We start from the raw sequence: 22,251 nt of genomic DNA on the forward strand, positions 1-22,251 counted from the left end.
AAGTCAAGCCATATTGTCAATTCAACATTTTTGAGTTTTTCTAGCTTCTTTTGAGTTTGTAAACTCTGAAATTCCAAATTTTTGAGTTTCTTTTGTTCTAATGAGTTTTCTATATTAATAAGCAACCATTCAAATTTTTTTTATTTTTTCTTAGTGTTCTGTAATGAGACAGAGCCTCTTCTTGTTGAATGATGGCTTCACCTTCATAACTGACGAGTTACTGGTAACGTTCCCTGAAAATACAGCAGTGAAATTTCCTCCACTGCAGACTAATAGCTTACTTTTTTAAAGAAGGAAAGGCTCCCCCAAGGCACCCCCAAGTGACTTCAATCGCTTACCTTGTACCTTGTGGATTTTTCTGTAGTTAAACTTGTACTGTAAGTTAATAAGCAACAAAAATACATACAGTATTGGAAAATGGAAAGTTTAAATTACTTCTGGGAGTCCAGCAATTTTCACAGCTCACAGAAAATGTACAAATCCATTATCCTGGTCTAGCTTTACTTCCAAGAACAAGCAACTGACAAAATTTCTTATTGCATTGCTATCCTATTAACAAGTTGGCTATATCTTGCATCATATAGAGAGCTTAAGGCAATTGCCAGTGAGACAGTGGGGTGGGGGAAGAAGCCCATAAAAAATATCACTATTAACATGACCCAAAGATTCATAACTAATAAGCTACATGTCCAGCCATTGCTCATCTGGTGAATGATCAGAAAAGGCCACTGGTCGCGTTTTCTCCATTTCTGACTGCTCAGTTCACCAGGTGGACAAAAAAAAAAAACCCCACAAAAGATGAAAAAGGGGTTTCAGTGGTAAGGGTCAAAAACTAAAGCCTGGTCAAAAAACCTTTAAAAATGAAAAAAAGTAAAACAGGAAACCTCAATCAGAGAGCTGGACAAATATCACAGCTAGTTCTGTCTCTCAGTTATGTAGGGAAGCTTATTGCAACTAGAAACTTATGGTGGTTCTGAAGACTGTGTGTTTTAGGGAATAGGCAGATCCTGCCATTCTTATTGCAACTAGAAACTCACTGTTTGTCTCTTTTCTGTACATAGGTCTTGCTATCAGCACTTGAATCTGTTTATGGAGAACCTTGTGGCATCAAAGAAACTGATGCATGTTTTGATGACTTTCATAAATGGAAACAAGCCAAAATGGAGCAATTCACACGTGTCAGAAATGATACTGACAAGTTTCTTGGAGCTCTGTCATCATGGTTTTGTAGCAATAAAGAGGTACTGCCTTTTTAAGTTCTAAAATGTAACAGCTTTCTATTAAAAGCATAGTGGTGGTTAAAATAACAATTGTGCAGTAGGCCAGCAGTTATAGAGCTAGGCCTTCTGCTAAATTCTTAGCATCATTGATGAAGGGTAAAATTGCTCAGATTGGAAATTGGTGCAGCCATCTTTGTCTCTAATAATTTGGGCTTCTTAAAAATGCAGTGTTTGAAGATCCCAAGATTGCCATGTGTGTTATTGTCCTAATGAGCAAACCCTTGTATACGTATATTAAGCACCAGTTAGGTAAAGGAAATAATCAGCTTTGTTAGTATTTACAGGATCAGATGGCATTTGTGTTAGAAATGTTCCACTTTAGGTTTCTCCCAGCAGCTCTAATTAAAGGAACAGTAACACAAAAAAATTAAAGTGTATAAAAGTAACTAAAATATAATGTGCTGCTGCCCTGCACTGGTAAAAGTTGCGTGTTTACTTCAGAAAGTCTACTATAATTTATATAAATAAGCTGCTATGTAGCCATGGAGGCAGCCATTCAAAGGAGAAAAGGCACAGGCACATAGCAGATAACAGATAAAACACTATTGTATTCTACAGAACTTATCTGTTATCTGCTATGTAACCTGTGCTTTTTCTCCTTTTTTCCAGCTTGAATGGCTGCCCCCGTGGCTACACAGCAGCTTATTATATAAATTATAGTAGTGTTACTGTAGCAAACACACCAGTTTTACCAGTGCAGGGCAACAGTGCATTATATTTTTATTACTTTAAAGCTCTTTCATTTTTTGGTGTTACTGTTCCTTTAACACTGGGAACTAGAAAAAAATGTTTATTTATGCTGTCTGCATTCACCATTTATCTGCATTCACTTTGTCTTCACAGTTTTTTGACTTGTCTTCTGAGAACTCATTAGAATCTTCTGAAGTCATAGGGAATATTGATGAAATATTGGACCAAGTAGAGTCCCATGTATCAAAGGAATTGGATGTATCTTTGGTGGTATGTTAATATAGATATTTTCAAGCTCATGTTTTTTTTAAAAATCTAAATAAATGCAAAGGGTAAAATAATTTACTAAATTGGATCATACATTGGTTGATATTGACCACTCCAGACAATGGCCTGTTTGTCTTACATCTGGTTGGGAGTATATTGCGAGCAACCTTGAAAATCCAATAGGGAGAGGATTGCATCAGATTATGGACGTGGTCTTATCCTAATAGGTCTGCATAAGCCTCTGTTTCGATATGATAATTGGCCCAGGTTAATTTGGTCTGCATGAAGTCTAGACCTGCTAAATTATTTCAGAAGTCTCCTGGAATTTTTGAATGATTTGGTAACTTCAGTATAATAATTGATTGCTTTCTCCAGAAGAGTAAAGGGCATATTTATTAGGGATGCACCAAATCCAATTTTTTGGATTCTGCCAAACCCACAAATCCTTCATAAAGGATTAGCATATGCTAATTAGGCCACGGACGGGTTACATCTTCATTAGCATATGCTAATTAGGTTACAGAAAGGTTACATTTTCAATTTCTGTGTTTACTTGACAAAAAGTCACGTGCTTCAGTGCACAGCTGGGGTGAGGATGATTTTGGTTGGGGTTTTTGCTGTTGTGCCTGTCAGTCAGTAGTATGACCAATTCCTGTGGGAAAATAAAGAGGCAAACCCAGCCCTTGTTCTGCCTGGACAATAAAAAAGGAGGTAAAAAGCTTTCCGAACTTTTTCCTAGATCGTTACACATTAAGGGCAAGAAACAACGTTGCCTGCGCTTTACATGACTTTAGAAATCGAAGTGATGCGAATGAGCTTTCCAGAGGCAACTTCTATTGTTGCCGATGGAAACCCTTTTTGGAGCGGTTACTTGCCTGCGATAGCAGAGATCTATTGCTTACCGTAAAAGAAAATTCACCACCTAAAACTTGGCAATATCATGTAGAAGTCAATGGAAGATGTCCCTTGCCTGAAAGGTCCTTTTTTTGCCTCGAAATTTCAGAGGTTTTGGATTTTTGACACTGGTTTTTGTGCGACAATTCGAAAAAAGTTGCATTTTCGGCGGCTTTTTCCTGCTTAACCTTTTTTTTTGTTTGTAAATAAATGTTGTAGTATGTCAATAGTTACCACTGACAAACAGAAAAAATGTGAAGCCAAGATAATTTTGTTATACTTCTAAAGGAAACTAGTGTACACAAATACAGTTAATAGTAGTAAACCTTTTAAATTCCCCCAGAGAGAAACTGTTGTACACAAATACAATGAATAGTAGTAAACCTTTAAAATTCCCCCTAGATATATAGATATATATATAGAGATATAGAAGTATAGATATATCTATAGATATATAAAGAGAAAGTGACAGAGAAAAGTTATGTTTCTATTCATTTTCAGGAACATGATGAAGCAGACAGGCAAATTATAATACATGCCTACAACAGGGTTGTACAATGTATTCATGAGGAGCTTCATCTTATTTCTCTTGTGACGTCTAAATATTCAACTAGTTCTGAAGTAAGTTTTACTGTTGGGTGTTTCTTTAATCTAATTTGTGCTTAATTGATATTAATGCCAGTGTTTGTATAGCTGATATGCTTTATCTCATATGAAATGTCTTTTTGTAGATTTATGCGTCACTGTTGTTCATATCAGCCAACTGGTGTCTCACAAGCTGATACAGTTTTGAAGATGCCCAACTGGAGTCTCCACAATGCTGAGACTAAGGTGTATATGTATTATGCTGTGTAAAAAGTGGAGTAAAGCATTTCAGGAGGTGTTGCCCAGAGCAACCAATCGGCAATTTCAACAGTTAGAAAACCAAAGGAAAGCATCTGATTGGCTGCTATGAGCAACATCACTGGTAATGTTTCACTCCACTTTTTACACATCATGATAAATATACCCCAAAATCTAGTAAAAAGGGTTTAAATGACAAACATGAATGTAGCTCACTCAAATTCTTCCTCTTTAGATGAGATGGGGTATATGATTTTTATGTAATGTTGATACCCTCTCTGACAAAAAAAACATTCAAATTCTGTGTTTAAAAAAAGACAAAAAAAAACGTGTCATTCGAGTGGTGTATAGCATCATCTAAAAATCATTCTAAGGCTTTACAAGTCCTTTCCATAAGGGATGTCAAACTGGTGTTCTTAACCTTGTTTTTTTTATAGCAGATAAGGCTCTGCTCTTAAAATTCACACATCATAAAAACCTCTTGAGGCTAAGGCTGGACAAATAACAAGATGAACCTCTATGCAAAAATTCTCATAGCGTGTGCAGAGTCAGAAACCTGGTACAGATGGGTATGAGATGGGCTTACTGTCAGATTTTTGTTTTTCGGTTGACTTGGCTTTGCCATATAAACTCAAGTTGGAAAATATCCAAGTTTTTATGATGACCTTAGCATACTGTGGGGATGTTAAGAATTGTAGCAGTTAATTCTGGGTAATTTTAAAAATTTGAGTTGCTTAAAAAATTCTGTTTATATATTTTCCTTTCAGTTCAAAAAAGGCATTGTTGATTGGGTTGATTGCAGTCCGAATATCAATCAATTGATGTCGGTTAAGAAGACTATCAAAGGATTAAAAGCTAAGCTCCGGTGGAAGTTAGTTGAAAGAAGCAGTATTGAAGATGTATGTGTATTGGGTGGATCTAAAATTTTTCATCTATGTTTTGTGCTAAAACTGAGCAAGCTGTTATACCAACTGGTAGATTGCTTTGTAAAGAGAACAGTCTTATACAGTTTGCAGAAGGGTTCTGGGATAAATATAAACTCAAACTCTCAAGCTGGCCATATATGATAACTTTCACTCGTTTGGAGATATTGGGCTAATTTGACCGAATTACAGTGATGGACATAGGAGATGCAGTCCCCGATCTGACGGGAAAATCAAACCTGCCTGATCAACACCTGCCCAATTTTCAGCCAGATATCGACTCTGGAGGCCCGTCTGGGGTCCACATACAGGGCACATACACAGTTAAATCAGTCTGTAGGACTCAAATAGGCAGTTTTAATTTGCCTGCGTATGGCCATCGTTAGAGATATACATATTAGTGCTCTGCATTTCATCCTACAGTATGCAGAATATGACCCCTTTTATATTATTTTACTGTTACATGAAATTAAACTGGACTAATATAAATTATAAATATGCATGTATGGAACTTTTTCATGTATAGCTTTAGCATTTTAATCTAATTTGTTATCTAGTTGTTAGTAAATTATTGTCATGAGTATTAAAAATGAACATCTTTATTAAATTGAATTATACCAGGTACTATTTTAAACTGTCTTGCAGTCTGATGAAAGCAATGAAACCATTCTAGCCGAAATAAAGGATGAAGTTAAAATGCTGAGGAACACAATTTTTTCAGAAATAGTCAGAGAACAAGAGGAATATGTAAGTTTACCTATTAGATTTTATTTTCTGTTGATTAAAAAGCAGTAATGGAGCAGCAAATGACTTTTGCATAGTACCCACATTAGGGAGTACAGTAATGTTTTACTAATAATCTTGACAAAAAACTAAAGTATTCAAAATACAATGTCTCTGCTTTAGTCATTGGATTCCTGCTGCCTAGAGTTGAGGTCCACCCTTAAAAAAACATACACTGGCTAATCCTTTAGGTATCCAACTGATGATGGCATGGGAAAAGTAATATACAAGGTTTACTATATGTGCATAGCCACCATTCATTGTTCCACTCATTTGGACTGACAGCATCTGCCAATGCAAATGCACTTTCTTGACAGAATTGCTGAATGTATAGTCTATCAAAACACCATCCGCCACCTAGCACTGATACCCATGCTTAAAACTAAAACTAAAAACTAAAACTAAATTGCTTAACCAAATATGGTCGTGTAAAAATAAAATCTGCCACCCCCTTCCCTTGGGTGGATATATTTGCCAATGAAGTATATTAGAAAATGTTAAAACAGCAGTCTGAATGCTAGATTTTTAAGAGTATGTAGCAAATTGTTCCACAGGTTTTCCTACTAATTGGCTTTCAGGCTGGACCACTACCCTTGGGGTATTTGTAAAATACCCTACTTTTCACTTTGTTAAATAATGACAAAATAGGCTTTGCTCTCTGGGTCATTCAACTTCACTTAATTGATTACAGAATATTGAGTTCTTGAGATTTTTCACTTAGTGTGCTGAAAGGCCGGATCCCAAAACGAATCCTGAATTTGTTGCATCCCTATTGCACTGAAAGACAGCGCTCTAAAGATTTAGTTGCAAGTTTCAATAATACAGTTTGGAGATTCTTTGAAGACAGACTTAAAAGACAACGATAAATTAAGTGTTTTTTTATGAACATGGATATAGCCAGTATACCAGGTCTCCTAATTTCTAACACTCTTCTTTTTTGTGTGCATCTTAGAGGACACTTAGCAGTTTGGTCCAGAAGTGGTTTCCTGAACTTCCTCTACTTCATCCAGAAGCAGGAATATTAAACTATATGGTAAAAAAATGCAGTGATAGAAAATCTGTTTATTACTGAACTTTGCATACCATAATATACTTGTACAATACTGCAGTCTACCTGGTCCTTTTAGGCACGTGGTAGGACAGCATTATGAAATGGCAGCACAATGTGAAACAGAGTTCTGACTCCTCAACTATGAGGATGTTAGGCACCCCCAAGTGACTTTAATTGCCTAACTTTTACCCCGGGCTGGTGCCCCTGCTCGGAGAGAACAGCACCAGCCCGGGGTAGCAGCGATCGCTTCCTCCTTCCTGGTTCCCTGTGCGCGCATGCGCAGTAGAGTGAAAAGCCGAACTTTAACAGGAAAGTTGGCTTTTCACTCTACTGCGCATGCGCTGACCGCTGGCATTTTCGGAAAGGGAAGCAGGAAGGAGGATGCGCTGCGCTCCAGGTACCCCGGGCTGGTGCTGTTCTCTCCGAACAGGGGCACCAGCCTGGGGTACAAGGTAGGCGATTAAAGTCACTTGGGGGTGCCTAACATTTTGGCACCCCCAAGTGACTTTGCCTTTCCTTCTCCTTTAAGTGTTTATCTGTTTTTCCCGGACACTGCTTGTGTTTTTGATATCTGGAGCCTAAGGGTAATTGGAGCTACAAAGGCTGTGTTCTGCCTGAGGACAGTATCTATGCATTTTCTCCCAGCCATTTATTGCCAATTTTTGGCATTATTTTGGCCTATGCTAGTGTATCTCATCCACCTGATTCTGGGGACCCTCACAGTAACACATTTTGGTAAAAATATTTTAACATTGCTTCACATTATATTTCTGTTTTTGTACTTAGAATTCTGGAGGTCTTCTGTCTGGTACAGTAGAGAGGGACATTTTTGATGCAGAGCCAATGAAGGAACTTAGTAGCAAGCGTCCGCTTGTACGGGCCGAAATTGAAAATAGAATGGTCTTGTTGAAGGTAATCTACACTAATAAACCACAATATTTGTATACTACATCTTCAGATCACATCTTAAAATCTCAAAAAACAATAATGTTATGATGCTCCCTGTGAAAACGCACTGTTGTGTCACAAATTATCAAGTAGAAAATGGTTTGTCATATAAGCTGATGCTGCAGGGCTAATTGTTCAGTTCTGATGCAATTGCCCTGGTTTCAGATCTGTCATGTAATGTGAATCTGAATGAATTACTAATCGGCCTTTTACTGTTACTTTTCGGTCCCTAAGCTCAGTAAGTGACAACAGCACAGAGCATGTGCATTGAATCATCAGAAAAGAAGATGGGAAGCTACTGGGGCATCTTTGGGGGCACAGATCTTCCCTGCTAAAGGGCTGCAGTTGCCTTGGGCTGGTACAGAAGCCCACAACATTTCTGCACTACTTCTTTAGTTAGGCTTTAGTTCTCCTTCAAATAAGAACTTAGGACATGGTCACATGGAGCATTGGCTATGTTGCTCTCCACCTGAGAGAAGCAACTCCACTCTAATCAGTGCCTTCCTGTAGCTGCATTGACAATCTCAACTTCTGTCTGAGTGCAGCTACATGGAGCGGAAGTGGAGATGGGCCCGACAATGTTAAAGCAGGAATCTTCAGGCCAATCTCTACATTTAATTCACTCCAGGTAGCTGTGATTTTTCTTCAGGATATGGTTCATTTTACTTTTCTGGGATATTTCACAGGTGTACAGATTATAAGTAGACAAAATATTTTTTGCAAGCTATTTATATTAATCCCAAATAGCAGAGATTGCAAGGTCTTATTGGTTTTTAAAAGTTAAATGAATCTAGCCCTGATTCTGACTTGAACAAGAAACTCTGGAGCAATAACACTTTGATATAACATATTTTATATAAGAGCTTTCTTTTCTTACAAGGGTTATTCTGTTGGGGTGGACACAGAAGAAAAAGTGGTTGAAAGAGCTGCAAAATATCATCAAGCTTGGTCTATCCTGAAAGAGGATTCTGGATTGATGGAACTGGTCTGCCTTTTTTTCTGCAAGGTAAATTTCTTTGATTTAAATATTTTTTTATTTTTTTTTTAATAGATGTTTTTTTACTCCTTGACAGAGATACTTTCATATTCATAAGACAAATTTCTGCTATGCTTTCACATAGAGTATTATGTGAGGTCTGTGTCATCTGGTGGTGGTGGACTGCATTATGGAGTAGGGGACAATCAGGAATCACTGATTGTAGTGGGAATCACTTGGAAGAAGCCCTGTAAAGATTGTTGCTTTAAGTACTGATGATTAAAACATTGATTTAGCCATTTTTTTGGATATTTGTTTGGCTTCATCAACAGATTTTACGATATATACATATATTAGACTAATATTTTATTTTAAACCTGTAATCGAAGGGTAACAATGGTCTTTGGATACGTGATGAAGGCTTTCTGTATTTGAGAGCCATTGATTGAGCATTTGTTATTTGTTAAAAGGATACTAACCTGATTTGGAAAGGTAAAAAACAGTTCTTAATTTTAAAATCAAGCCAGTGATTAGAATAGCTTGAGGCATTAATTTAAGCCCTTTAGTTCACCCAAAACAATTGCAGTGTATGTGAAGCGATTCTGACAGTGCATCTTTCTAACCGGTTTAATTTGTTTTTTATATTAAAATATGTATGTATCAGTGATTGTAATATAATGTTGTGTTTTTTTTTTTTATCACAGGCTGACCCACTTGTGTACCTGATTGTTCCATTTTATCCCGAAGAATCTTTGGCTGCTGTACAAGCAAAACATTCTTTGACATCTAGTGTATGCATTGTATTTTAGTACATGTATTTATAGTTTATAAGTTCAGCAAATCATAACTGACTAGCAACAATTCAAATAACCTACATTCCAGTAATTATTAATATATTAGGAAGTAAATTACACAGGCACTGCAGTTTGTGTTGATTGACTTTCCATGAGAATCCAGATCTTGTAAAACTATGTACAGTTATAAAATCTGTTATACGGAGCCCTAATATTTGGAAAACTCTGTAAACTAGGACAGGTATCCTGCATGCTACTCTCCATATCCTGTTAAATCCAGACCAGGAATTATTCCTACTCCCCCCAGGGGAGAGGAGGCATGATAGTAAACAGGAATATTAGCTGTAAAACTCCTGCCAGATAAGCATTGCTACTCTAAATTAGATTTGTGCATACCTCACTGAATTTGGGGAACACCTCCTTATTAGAATGCCTAAGAATGTTATACTGTATGAGAGGTCTCATACTTTGGAAAACTAGGTTACCTTGTTTAGTATAGTACAATGTTTATGTACAGGATCACTTTAGGGAATACACTGCGTTATAGTGTGAAATAAAAGTAAACGTTCTTGCTACATTAATATGATTTATAGTTTTAATGTGACTTCATCTAATTTTTTGTGCCTTTTAGGAAATACTGAAAGTGATGGGTGGAGTTGCACACGGCTTGCAGATTCTGCATGGTGCTGGTATTGTAGTTGGTGCCCTGCATGAGAATAATGTATTTGCTATTAATCGGGAGAAAGGAATAATTGGAGATTTCGACTTTACCAGGGATGCAGTAAGTACCAAGTTAGTAATACTTATGCCATGTGTAATGCATTTTGGAACTGGATGAGACAAAGAAAGGAAAATGTTGGTTATCACCTTGTCTTTTAAATTAATCATTAGTGGAAAGTTTTGCAGAATAAAACAGGGGACTTCACTGTTGGTCTGGGTTAGTAAGGATTCCTAGTGGCTGGCCCACTCTTTTTAACTACTGTTGAAATTTCTTCAGCCATATATATTTCTGTTTTGTTTGTCTACCCCTAAATTTAAATCTTTATTTTTTTTCTACTTTTACTGACCCCCTTCCCCTATGCATTTTGGTCCCATCTGCAATTGCAGGGTCTTTTTCCTTTATAATTACACCACTGTTAAGGAAGATTCCCTTTTATCTGGCAACATTATCAGCCACACAGGTTGAACACCCTGATTGAGGTTCAGGCATTAAAATGTGGTACACTGTAAATCAGTGAGGTTCAGGCATTAAGATGTGGTACACTGTAAATCAGGGGTCCCCAACCACCGGGCCACGGACCAGTGCCGGGCCGTGGCCTGCTTGGGATGGCATATCGGGGAGATTAGTCACCCGCAACAAGGGAGATATGTCGCAGGCGACTAATCTCCCCGATATGCCATCCCACCGCTTGAATGTAAACCGCTGGTGGGATGGCATATGTGGCGCCACGATTTCCCGAAATCGCAGAAGTTTCCTCTTGGGAAATCGCGCCGCCGCATATGCCATCCCGCTGGCGATTTACATTGAAGCTGACGGGGTGGCATATCGGGGAGATTAGTCGCCTGCAACATGGGAGATTTGTCGCCCCGTCTACCACGGCCATAAAATCGTGTAGTTTCCTCTCAAGACAACTTCCGGGATTTCAGGAAATCGCGGAGCTGCGTATGCCATCCCACCAGCGATTTACATTTTCACCGGTGGGATGGCATTTCAGGGAAATTAGTTGCCCGTGACAAGGGAGATTTGTTGCAGGCGACTAATCTCCCCCGTGTGCCACAGCTCTTAGAGACACAAATGATTTCATCTCTTGAATCCAGCTGAAGCAATTTAAAAATGTCTTGGTATAGTTTGTTTATAATCTCTAATGTAGCCTGTTATGTCTTCCTGGGTCATAGGCAGTTGCCATTTTTATCAGCAGCTTTCCGGTACCACTTCACCAAAGCAAGCAACATCAAATTTTGTCACAAAAAAACCCCCAAAATTTTGGAATTTCGAGTATCTGTTTTCTTGGATCACATACCCTAGCAACATATAGTTAAAAAGATAGAGAATAGAAAAGCATATATATGCTACAATATAGTTATTGTTGTGACTTTCTTAGAAGTAGATAGAAGAGTTTTATTTTGAATAATTCTAATTGTGTTCTTGTACTTTTATGCTCTAGAATCAGCGTAGTTCCATTACTATGGTTGGGTTTCCTCATGTTACTGCTCCTGAACTGAAACTCGGACAAACTGCTACAGAAGCCTCGGATATGTATGCTTATGGGTGCCTCTTCTTGTGGGTATGTTTTTCCCAGGGTCTTGCTGTGCCACGTGTTCTCTTTAAACATTTGCTGCAGCGTAGATCAAAAGGGAACCAGGAACTGTAGAATTTATTGCATCAGTACGATGGTACTTTTTATGCTCTTTCTGTTAAGTTCAACATCACAAGAACTAATAAAATACTTTTAGTTTGCAATTTTAGTCCTAGTTTGTAGCTTTGAGGTCCTGCAAGATCGCTTAAAAACACTAGTGTTTTTATTGTAATCTACTGACACAGTAAGAAAAAAATGTTTTTGTTTTTTTTTGCTTTCTCAGTCTTGTTTATATTGTCTTCTTATGTCTACATTATAATAGTGATTGTTAATATTTTTTAGCTTAGTTTAGGAAGCAACAAAATTACAACAAAACAAGATGGAACACCTGATTTAAATCATCTTACCTTAGTAAGTATGTATCTTTATAAATGATATGCACATTGTATACAGCATATGTATGCTTGCAAAATGTTAATGTTTTTATAGTTCTTCCTCTAAAAACTATTTTCTATGTTTGGTGAATTAAGTCCAAACTGTGAGAGATTTCCATAAAAACCTACTGTTTGCCTACCAGTTTAGGTGGGTTATAAGATCATGTTGTAAAGAGAATATTGTATGTGTACCGATATGTAATCAGAATTCCATAAATAAGCATGTACTGTTTAAGTCAAGTGGCACAGTGGGGTGCTTTTACCCCTGCTGCCCTCCAATGCAGAACAGTGGCAGTAAAATGCCACTCTGCTTTTCAGCGCGCATTCAGATCTCTGGCAAAAGGTCAAAACAGATCATGCTTCTTTTGCACAGTTTCCTATGTATAAACACTATTACCAAGACTAAAAGGCTTAAGTTTAGAAAGAAAAGTGTTGCTTTTGCAATATCCAAGTCAGATCTTTTGTGGAGGATTTCTTATTGGACTGAATCCAAAAATTATGGATTTGACGCATTCACTTTCAAGTGTAACAGTGTTATTACTTTGAAACATGGCAGTGACTGTTTTTAATCAAATATGTGATTTCACTGGCAGGGTCAGAGTGAGGTGTTATGAGGTGTATTATTGTGTGCTTTGTCTCCTGCCCCCCAAGTGGTATATTCTGCATGTGGCAATGCTCTTGTAAGTACCATATCTTGTGTCAGCCACCGACAGACTGAGCCACCTGTACAGATTTCCTAACTGTATACCTAAATTAAAATAACTGGTTAAGCACACTTGCTTTTTAAACAAACCCTGTAATCAAAATATTTCCATTTTTTAATAGAGACACAATCATCTTTTAGTACTGACATTTAAAAAAAATATGGGATTAGTCTTTGCAGGTGAAGCAATCCGTTCTTCATCTGTATTTATATGCTGTAAAAGAAGCATCAATCCAGTGGCAGTGACTTCATATAAGCAGAACCCCACAAAGTCTCAACTTCAAGAGACTTAAGACATAAAGTACAAGAAAGTCATATTCAGTAAGAGCTGCCAACATAGATTATGATTATAATTGTTAACCTTGGACCCCCCGTTGGTGTTTCTCTTTATTCCACCATTGTGAATAGCCCTTCCAACACCATGCCCTGGAGTATTGAGATCGCAGTTGATATTGGGATGGTGGTAGCACATTGTCAAGTGAGCAAAAAGTTGTTTGAGCAGTGAAAGTGTGTCGCTAATATTGTGGAAAGTTACAGTAATATTTTATCTGTTCAGTGATTGTGTAAGTGTGACAACTATCTAACCCACTAAAACTCATCCTGAAACCAATTACTTCTGTTTACTAGTAAGTGTTGTTTACAGGTTGTTCTTTATTTTTATACAATGTCAGAGTGTCTGGTGCAGCAAGCAGCCTGGTCAGGGGCAGCCTGGCAGCAAAAAATATTCTGTGCTGAGACCAAACGTGTCTTGCTTTGAATATATACGGTACAGGTATGGGACCTGTTATCCGGAATGCTCGGGGATCTTTCCATTATTTGGATCTCCATAACATAAGCCTGCTAAAAATAATTTCATATTGAATAAACCATATAGGCTTGTTTTGCCTCCAATAAGGATTTAATTATACCTTAGTTGGGACCAAGTACAAGGTGCTGTTTTATTATTATAGGGAAACAGGAAATCATTTTTAAAAATGTGAATTATTTGCTTATAATGGAGTCTATGGGAGATGATCTTTCCGTAATTCGGAACTTTCTGCATAACGGGTTTCCGGATCCCATACCTATATACCTAACTACAACAATTCAGCAGTGAACCCTGAAACTTGGAAGGAAATAGATATTTTTGTGCATTTTTAAATTAAGATGCATATTTATTTTAGGTGTCACAGTCACAAACTGGTAATACTAGTACACCAGTATCTGTATGTTCTTTAAAAATTGTTGTATTGAGATTTAGTTTAGAGTATGTGGTTATTTGTCTTGTCTTATGGTAGAAATGGCACTCCTGGGCCTTTTTCTAGTAGCTTTTTCTAAAGCTGATCATACATATGAAGTTCTGGTCTTCACCAAGCGAGTGGATCTTTGTTTAGTATGACCACCTATGTGTTGGACCATATCAGGCTTTTTCAATCCTTTTGGTCCTCGGGCCAGCGATCGGATCATAATGGGTGCAAATGCATGTCTCAAATGCATGCCTACGTGGCTATCACCCTGTGGGACTGCTCGGTAAATATCTGCCCGATTCTTGACTTGCGTATCTGTCAGGGAGAAGGAAAAGCTAAGTCACTTGGGGGTGCCAAAATGTTAGGCACCCTCAAGTGACTTGAATTGCTTACCTTCTACCCCGGGCTGGTGCCCCTGTATGGAGAGAACAGCACCAGCCCGGGGTAGCAGCGATCGCTTCCTCCTTCCTTCTTCGCTGCGCGCGCATGCGCAGTAGAGTGAAAAGCCGAACTTTAACAGAGAAGTCGGCTTTTTCACTCTACTGCGCATGCGCCAGACTCGGAGTCGCAGCGAAATGAAGGAGGAAGCGCTACAGGTTCCCCGGGTTGGTGCGGTTTTCTCCTAACAGGGGCACCAGCCCGGGGTACGAGGTAAGCGATTCAGGTCACTTGGGGGTGCCTAACATTTTAGCACCCCCAAGTGACTTAGCCTTTCCTTCCCCTTTAAATGGACAGATAAGCTGCTGACACAGGCTAAATGTGCCAAATTTGAAGCTTAAAGGAATCTACTGTGAATATAAAAATTTAATTTAACCTTTATCATAGTGAAATAAGAAACTTTCTAAATATAATCAATTCATTCTGTACTATTGCTAAAGTCAAGTTCATAATCACTATCCATTTTACATCATCTGTTTGTCTTCATGCTCTTTTCATGCACAATGGTTATTATTGATATTTAGATTCAATATATCTTTTGGGGGACTCCCTGTGCTAGCATATGTATTAAAGTTAACTAATTCCAGCACAAACTAAATCTAACAAAATAACTAACTTTGGCGCAAATCTTGTATGTAGAAAGAGACAGGAATTGTGGTTATTCTAAAAGAGTAAACTCTAAATCATGATCTTGGTAAAAGAAGCCCGCCCAGCTCCGGAAACAGTTTTGCAAGCCAGTAGATAAAAGCTAAATAAAAGAACTGGAAGAGAACTGTCTCCTGTTACGCTACAGCCTCATGGGGCTGATATTTGCTCTGTGAATAAATGTGGGCGAGAATCAGCCAATCTGCTGGCCTGTGCTGACTCCTGTGTCTGCACTGAAAGGCACTGTGTTGGCAGACGCACAGAGCAGATTTCAGCATGGAGACACATGAGTATACCAACATAGGCCCATCAGATTAGCTCAGTGTCTGTTGCCTTACATTATTTAAGATTGGGGGGCAGACAGATATTGCTTGCAATAGTAATTACAAATAACTTGTTATTGTTTCATTAATGCATAATGCTTAGAATTATTATTAGAATTATATTTTAGAATTATATTTTTTTTCATTGTGTAAAATCCTTTTATTGGGTAGCTGACCCTTTCATCCACTTGATTACCCTTATCCTGTGCAAGAATTAAGATTGATTAAGTTTTTCAAACGGCAAGTAATTTTATTTTCAAAAACTTTGCTTAGGGAATGTTACATATGAAATGGTAGAGCAGCCTTTAACCAGTTTTTGAGTATGTTTTGCGACCACTATAAGTTGTTCTGCATTCTATATAATTATTTTTATATCTAATAATAACAAGAATTTTTATTTCTGGCCAGGATCCTAAAATGAAAAGTCTGTTGTCTGGTCTTCTTCGTTGCGGAGATCGCCTGCGTGCAGAAGAAGTCAGGGCGCATGAATATTTTCAGTCAGCCTCTATTTTGGTTTCCAGTACCTCTTATGAAGTAGCTGAAGATACACCAGCAGATTTTGCTTAAGTTACATGCTTTCCAAAAACTCGTTCTTAAGCTTTTCTTTTCACTTAGATGAATCCCATACATTCTCTGTTCCTTTTAGAGAGTAGGCCTGTCTAGTAAATCTGTATTCCTTTTTTATTACTAATTTTCATTCACTTGTAACTTGCAGTTTCTTACTATATTTTCATATTTGCTTAGTCTAAGCATATGTTGTGTTTGTATTTAAGTAATTCTGCTATTATCAGGCAGCACTACCTGTAACATTTTCTGTTCCTTACGTGAAGATCACCTCTCCCATTGTTGCTCTTGTAAGTTTGTCGCAAATGTGTGAATTGATAACTACATGCTATATATGGGGTGATATACACAAATTAAAGGACATTGTTAGGCTTAATCAAGCTGTGGAAATTGTGTGGTGTTACCATTTTATTCCAGTTCATGTTTCCCTTTTACGTGTAACCAGCACCTTTGCACACAAAAATCAAATGCTTCATAGTTTTTTGAAATGCCCTATATTGTAATGAAACTTGCTATTTGAATGAAAGCAAACATGCTGGAATGAATGCTGGAAAGTCACATACAAAAAATGGATCTTTCACTTCAAAATATGACAGGTATAGGATCCCTTATCCTGAAACCCGTTATACAGAAAGTTCCAGATTACAGAAAGGCCATCTCCCATAGACTCCATTATAAGAAAATAATTCTAATTTATAAAAATTATTTTCTTTTTCTCTGTAATAATAAAACAGTACCTTTCACTTGATCCCAACTAATATATAATTAATCCTGGGAGGCAAAACAATCCTATGGGGTTTATTTAATATTTAAATGGTTTTTAGCAGACTTAAGCTGTGGAGATCCAAATTACAGAAATATCCCTTATCCGGAAAACCCCAGGTCCCAAGCATTCTGGATAACAGGTCCCATACCTGTACTTTAATAGCAAAAGAAGCGAATGAGTCCAAAGTGCATAACACAACATTTAAGGGAGATGTGTTAACCTTCCCTTCCTCAGCTGTCAGCACTTGATATTTCATTACCAAAGTCAAAGGTGTAAAGCTGCAGCTGCCTTCTACTTTCTGCCAAGGTTAATGGATCTCTCACAATCCTCTGCAAAACAATTCAATAAAGAAACAGCGCTTTTATCTGCAAATAGGGGTATAAATGCAATACTTCTGTTATATGCACACACCTTGTGTTGGGAAACAGAAAATAAATTAGTCCAAGAAGATTTTGTTTGGGAGAGGATTTATATGTACTGAAACCCCTCAGGGGTTTGTAAGTACCCGGCTACACTAACTAAAGAATTCTCCTTTAACATTTCCTTTCAGATCCTGTTTGCAAGATTGGGATAAATATTTGGGCAGAACCAGCCTTTTTTTAACATTATATTTTATACATGTAAACCCCTACTTTGTAGACAAGATTATGTTCTCTTTTAACAGTGGTTGTGGTACACCACATTAGGCTTATACACACACCAAAAGGATTATTAGGAACACCATACTAATACGGTGTTTGACCCCCTTTCGCCTTCAGAACTGCCTTAATTCTACGTGGCATTGATTCAACAAGGTGCTGAACGCATTCTTTAGAAATGTTGGCCCATATTGATAGGATAGCATTTTGCAGTTGATGGAGATTTGTGGGATGCACATCCAGGGCACGAAGCTCCCGTTCCACCACATCCCAAAGATGCTCTATTGGGTTGAGATCTGGTGACTGTGGGGGCCATTTTAGTACAGTGAACTCATTGTCATGTTCAAGAAACCAATTTGAAATGATTCGAGCTTTGTGACATGGTGCATTATCCTGGTGGAAGTAGCCATCAGAGGATGGGTACATGGTGGTCATAAAGGGATGGACATGGTCAGAAACAATGCTCAGGTAGGCCGTGGCATTTTAACGATGCCCAATTTGCACTAAGGGGCCTAAAGTGTGCCAAGAAAACATCCCCCACGCCATTACCCCACCACCAGCCTGCACAGTGGTAACAATGCATGATGGATCCATGTTCTCATTCTGTTTACGCCAAATTCTGACTCTACCATTTGAATGTCTGAACAGAAATCGAGACTCATCAGACCAGGCAACATTTTTCCAGTCTTCAACTGTCCAATTTTGGTGAGCTCGTGCAAATTGTAGCCTCTTTTTCCTATTTGTAGTGGAGATGAGTGGTACCCGGTGGGGTCTTCTGCTGTTGTAGCCCATCCGCCTCAAGGTTGTGCGTGTTGTGGCTTCACAAATGCTTTGCTGCATACCTCGGTTGTAACGAGTGGTTATTTCAGTCAAAGTTGCTCTTCTATCAGCTTGAATCAGTCGGCCCATTCTCCTCTGACCTCTAGCATGAACAAGGCATTTTCGCCCACAGGACTGCCGCATACTGGATGTTTTTCCCTTTTCACACCATTCTTTGTAAACCCTAGAAATGGTTGTGCGTGAAAATCCCAGTAACTGAGCCGATTGTGAAATACTCAGACCGGCCCGTCTGGCACCAACCATGCCACGCTCAAAATTGCTTAAATCACCTTTCTTTCCCATTCTGACATTCAGTTTGGAGTTCAGGAGATTGTCTTGACCAGGACCACACCCCTAAATGCATTGAAGCAACTGGCATGTGATTGGTTGATAATTGCATTAATGAGAAATTGAACAGGTGTTCCTAATCCTTTTGGAGTGTATATATGACTACTAAAAATTTACACTGCTAATTTTTAATGTCTACGAGACATAGGAATTATGTATCCTGTAAAAATGGCAGCCTTTTATTAATTGTTTAATGAATTTAGTGACCCAGTGACAAGTTGCACCAATAAAATTTTTGCAAGTTACTAAAGCCACCATACAATAGTAATGCACTTATTCTGTTTGTAAAAAAGCAAATATTGGCTGTGTGTGTACATTCTCAGAATTTGGTCTAAAAATGTGTCTTAATTGCTTTTCTTTTGCAATAAGACAAAAGGCAAAAGGCCTCATAACAGCATCTGTAAGTGCCTTCCCTTCAATACCTAGTTATGATCACAAGATGTCAGCACAATCTGTTTTATCAACACTTTTTCGTTTCAGGTTTTCCTATAGCCTGCATTTGCTGACAAGTACTAAAAATGCTTATTTTATTTAAATATATTTGTGCAAGTTCTGTGACTATTCTTTTATAGGGTACATTGTGTGAATCCAAGGAAGTTGTGCAAGTGACTTTGCCATTCTGTGTGCTTTGTATGAGCATCAGAATACAGAATTTCATTTGAGTATGATTTGTTTCAGCAAAGTTTATTTCCCATAATTTCATTGCCCTAAAAAAATAGGGGTCATGGAGCAACTGAAGTTTCACCTAACAGCAAGGCAAGATTTCATTGACCTATGGTCTGTGTTTGTTGGAGCAGATAGCAAGAATGACTCGTTATCTGTAAAACTAACGTAAAATGTCCATATCCAAGATTTTACATTATCTTTAATGTACCCTCAGTAGTGAAGAACCCCAAAATGTCACCACTGCTCAGGGCAATGTGTTTTTTCCCCACACCTTCCTAAAATTCAACAAGGCTCTCAAGGTTTATTGAATAAAGCAGGTGACTTAAGGCTCTTAATAGCATGTCCAAAAGGTAATGTTGCCCTTCTATGCTCTTTTACAGCAATCAAAAAAACTGTGCGGAGAGAATGCACAACTAACACCCGTCCATGGCCTGCAAGCCCTGGCCCAATCACTGTCTGTTTAGGCTCCAACTGCCTATCTGTTGGGATGACGAAGATGTTTGCTTTTAAACAGGTGACTAGTAAATGCTACCTGCTGATTAGTTGCTATGGGTTACTGTTCTTGGGCAAACTTAGTGCCTTTTGTTACATAACCCCAAAAACATCTGACTGCACTATTCAGGTAGTTCATTGCTTCCACATCTTTTTCTCGCCTAGTGCTGTGATGACCATTGCAAGAGCTGCATGTTGAGGGTTTAACATTTCACCCACTTAATATAAATGCTGTGAGACTGCAGTGTTAAACAATGGCTGTCAGTGTGGCCTGGAGGAGTTATTTTTGGCTACTTGCATTGCAGTGGTTTTTTCCATGCTGTAAGAAATATAGAAATTTGCAACTCTGTTTTATTACTTTTCATGAGCAGCCTCAAATACCACACATAAAAAGCTTTTTAAATAACCAATGCTTGTGCTTACAGATTTTCCCTTCCTAGCCAAACATTTACTGCCCTTTAAGTATATGTGCTTCCCTCTACTGGAATAATGAGGGTGCACGAAGGGTGATGAGAATATGTGCTGAAAAGAAGTGCTTGCTTTATATTTTATTTACAATAACATGAATGAGGAAAGTATAAACTGTATGACCATTCTTGCTTTCCCTCTAATAGTAACAGGCAAGTGTTGAGCTAGGGCACCAGTGGGTCCACCAGAGAACCTTTTCAAGGGCCCACCAGCCAGAGTTCTAAAGCATTTGTTTAAAAGCGCAACACAGCACAGATTTTTTTATATTTAATTTTGAAATTTCACATGGGGCTAGCCATATTCTTCATCTCTCAGGGTGCTACAGCCATGTGACTGTTTACTGCTGCACTACAAGTTGGGAGTAATATCAACCCCCCCCCCCCCCCCCCCCCCCCCGATCAGCAGAACAATAGGCAGATAACAAGATAGCAACCCCTTTGACAATTGCTAAAGGATTCAGCTGCCTGCACTGCTAGTACTCTCCTGAATTTTACTGAATGGGTAAAATTGCTTACACTGCTCACCAATAATTTAGGGTGGCTTCATGCATTTGTCTGCCAGCTAAAATACACAGTGGAAGAGCTGGCCCATGTACCATTAGCCTCAATTAGCTTGTAGTAGTTCTATTGTGATGTTCTGGCTGCTTCTGAAAGCTCAGATTCACTTTATTTATAAAGCGCCACAAGGGTACGCAGCACTGTACAATCTTACAACATACAAAATTACACACAGGGAGGACAAGTGTTATAATAAATACAATAAATAAGTATAAATAAACAGGGAGTAAGTGCCATGTGGTATGAGACACAGTAGGAAGGAGTTCCCTGCCCTGTAGAGCTTACAGTCTAAGTGGTTGGGTAACATACAGACACAAATTGCAAGGTAAGAGTGCACCAGGTATGGGCATTTGCCCTTAAGCGCAGGACTAGGCAAATAATGTTTTAGTGCTCCAGAAGGTAGAGTCTGAGTTTTATCTTAAAGAGAGTGGGTGAGAGTTCCCTACGGAGGGATTCAGGGAGGATAGAGTTCCAGAGGTAAGGAGCAGCAAGATAGAAAGGTTTAAGACGAGAAAGCGCAGTGGGTGTGGATGATGTAAAAAGATGGAGGCTCTGAGAGAAGCAGAGGAGACGACCAGGAACGTGCAGAGAGACCAGTGAAGAAATGTAGTGAGGAGCAGAGGAGTGAAAAGGGCTTTGAATGTTAGCAGAAGGATTTTGTAAGCTATCCTTTGCGTAACAGGCAGCCATGTCCTATTCATTCCTATGGGATTTTCAGAAGCCTATTTATGAAAAGGTGAGTTCTAACTTTCACCCATTGATAAATACACTTCTAAAATTCCCATAGGAATGAATAGAACATTGATGAGTTTTTGTGTATTAAGCTCTAAACTCACATTTTGATTAATCTGCCCCTAATTGAGGCTGAGTAGGTTCCCTCTTAGGTGAGAGCAGGAGGATCCTGGCAGGAGATTAAGATTGCAGGGGAGAGAGGTGCGAGTCCGGGAGGCCGGTTAGTAGTAGATTGCAGTAACCTAAGCGGGAAAGGATAAGGGCATGTATTAGTGTTTTAGCTGTTACTTGTGAAAGAAAGGGGCGTATCTTGGCAATATTGCAGAGGAAAAAGCGGCAGGTTTTGGCAGTGTTATTAATATGGTTAGAGAAAGAGAGGGACTGGTCAAAGACGACCCCAAGGCAGCGTGCAGAATTAACACGGTTAATGGTCATGCCATCAATAGTAATGGTGAAAAGAGAAGGGCTAGGTTTGGGTGGGAAGAACATGAGCTCTGTTTTAGCTAGGTTAAGTTTGAAGTGGTGTTGGTTCATCCAGGAGGAGATAGCCAGGAGGCAGTTAGCAATCTGGGTTAGAACATCAGAGGTTAGTGCAGGGGTGTCTAAATATATCTGGATGTCATCTGCATATAAGGTATATGTAAGACCAAAAGAAGAGCCAAGCACAGAGCCCTGAGGCACTCTCA

General features: G+C 38.5%; 1 protein-coding gene across 3 annotated transcripts in view; it reads left to right on the forward strand.

Moving 5' to 3' along the window:
- The window catches only part of stk31 (serine/threonine kinase 31), a 43,935-nt gene extending 27,466 nt beyond the window's left edge, over positions 1–16,469 (forward strand). For 2 of the 3 annotated variants that reach the window (XM_012965577.3, XM_002933400.5), the window contains 13 exons: positions 1,062–1,241; positions 2,124–2,240; positions 3,633–3,752; positions 4,742–4,873; positions 5,543–5,644; positions 6,633–6,713; positions 7,518–7,643; positions 8,560–8,685; positions 9,360–9,446; positions 10,081–10,230; positions 11,615–11,734; positions 12,089–12,157; positions 15,924–16,469. In XM_012965577.3, coding sequence (XP_012821031.2) covers positions 1,062–1,241; positions 2,124–2,240; positions 3,633–3,752; positions 4,742–4,873; positions 5,543–5,644; positions 6,633–6,713; positions 7,518–7,643; positions 8,560–8,685; positions 9,360–9,446; positions 10,081–10,230; positions 11,615–11,734; positions 12,089–12,157; positions 15,924–16,082 — 1,569 coding nt within the window. In that variant the 3' untranslated portion in view covers positions 16,083–16,469. Of the gene's footprint in view, positions 1–1,061; positions 1,242–2,123; positions 2,241–3,632; positions 3,753–4,741; positions 4,874–5,542; positions 5,645–6,632; positions 6,714–7,517; positions 7,644–8,559; positions 8,686–9,359; positions 9,447–10,080; positions 10,231–11,614; positions 11,735–12,088; positions 12,162–15,923 lie in introns of all 3 variants that reach the window. The other variant, XM_012965578.3, reaches the window with a different exon arrangement.
- Positions 16,470–22,251: the final 5,782 nt, after the last annotated feature.

Source organism: Xenopus tropicalis, chromosome 6, assembly GCF_000004195.4.
Source record: "Xenopus tropicalis strain Nigerian chromosome 6, UCB_Xtro_10.0, whole genome shotgun sequence".
In the NCBI taxonomy this organism is placed as follows: domain Eukaryota; kingdom Metazoa; phylum Chordata; class Amphibia; order Anura; family Pipidae; genus Xenopus; species Xenopus tropicalis.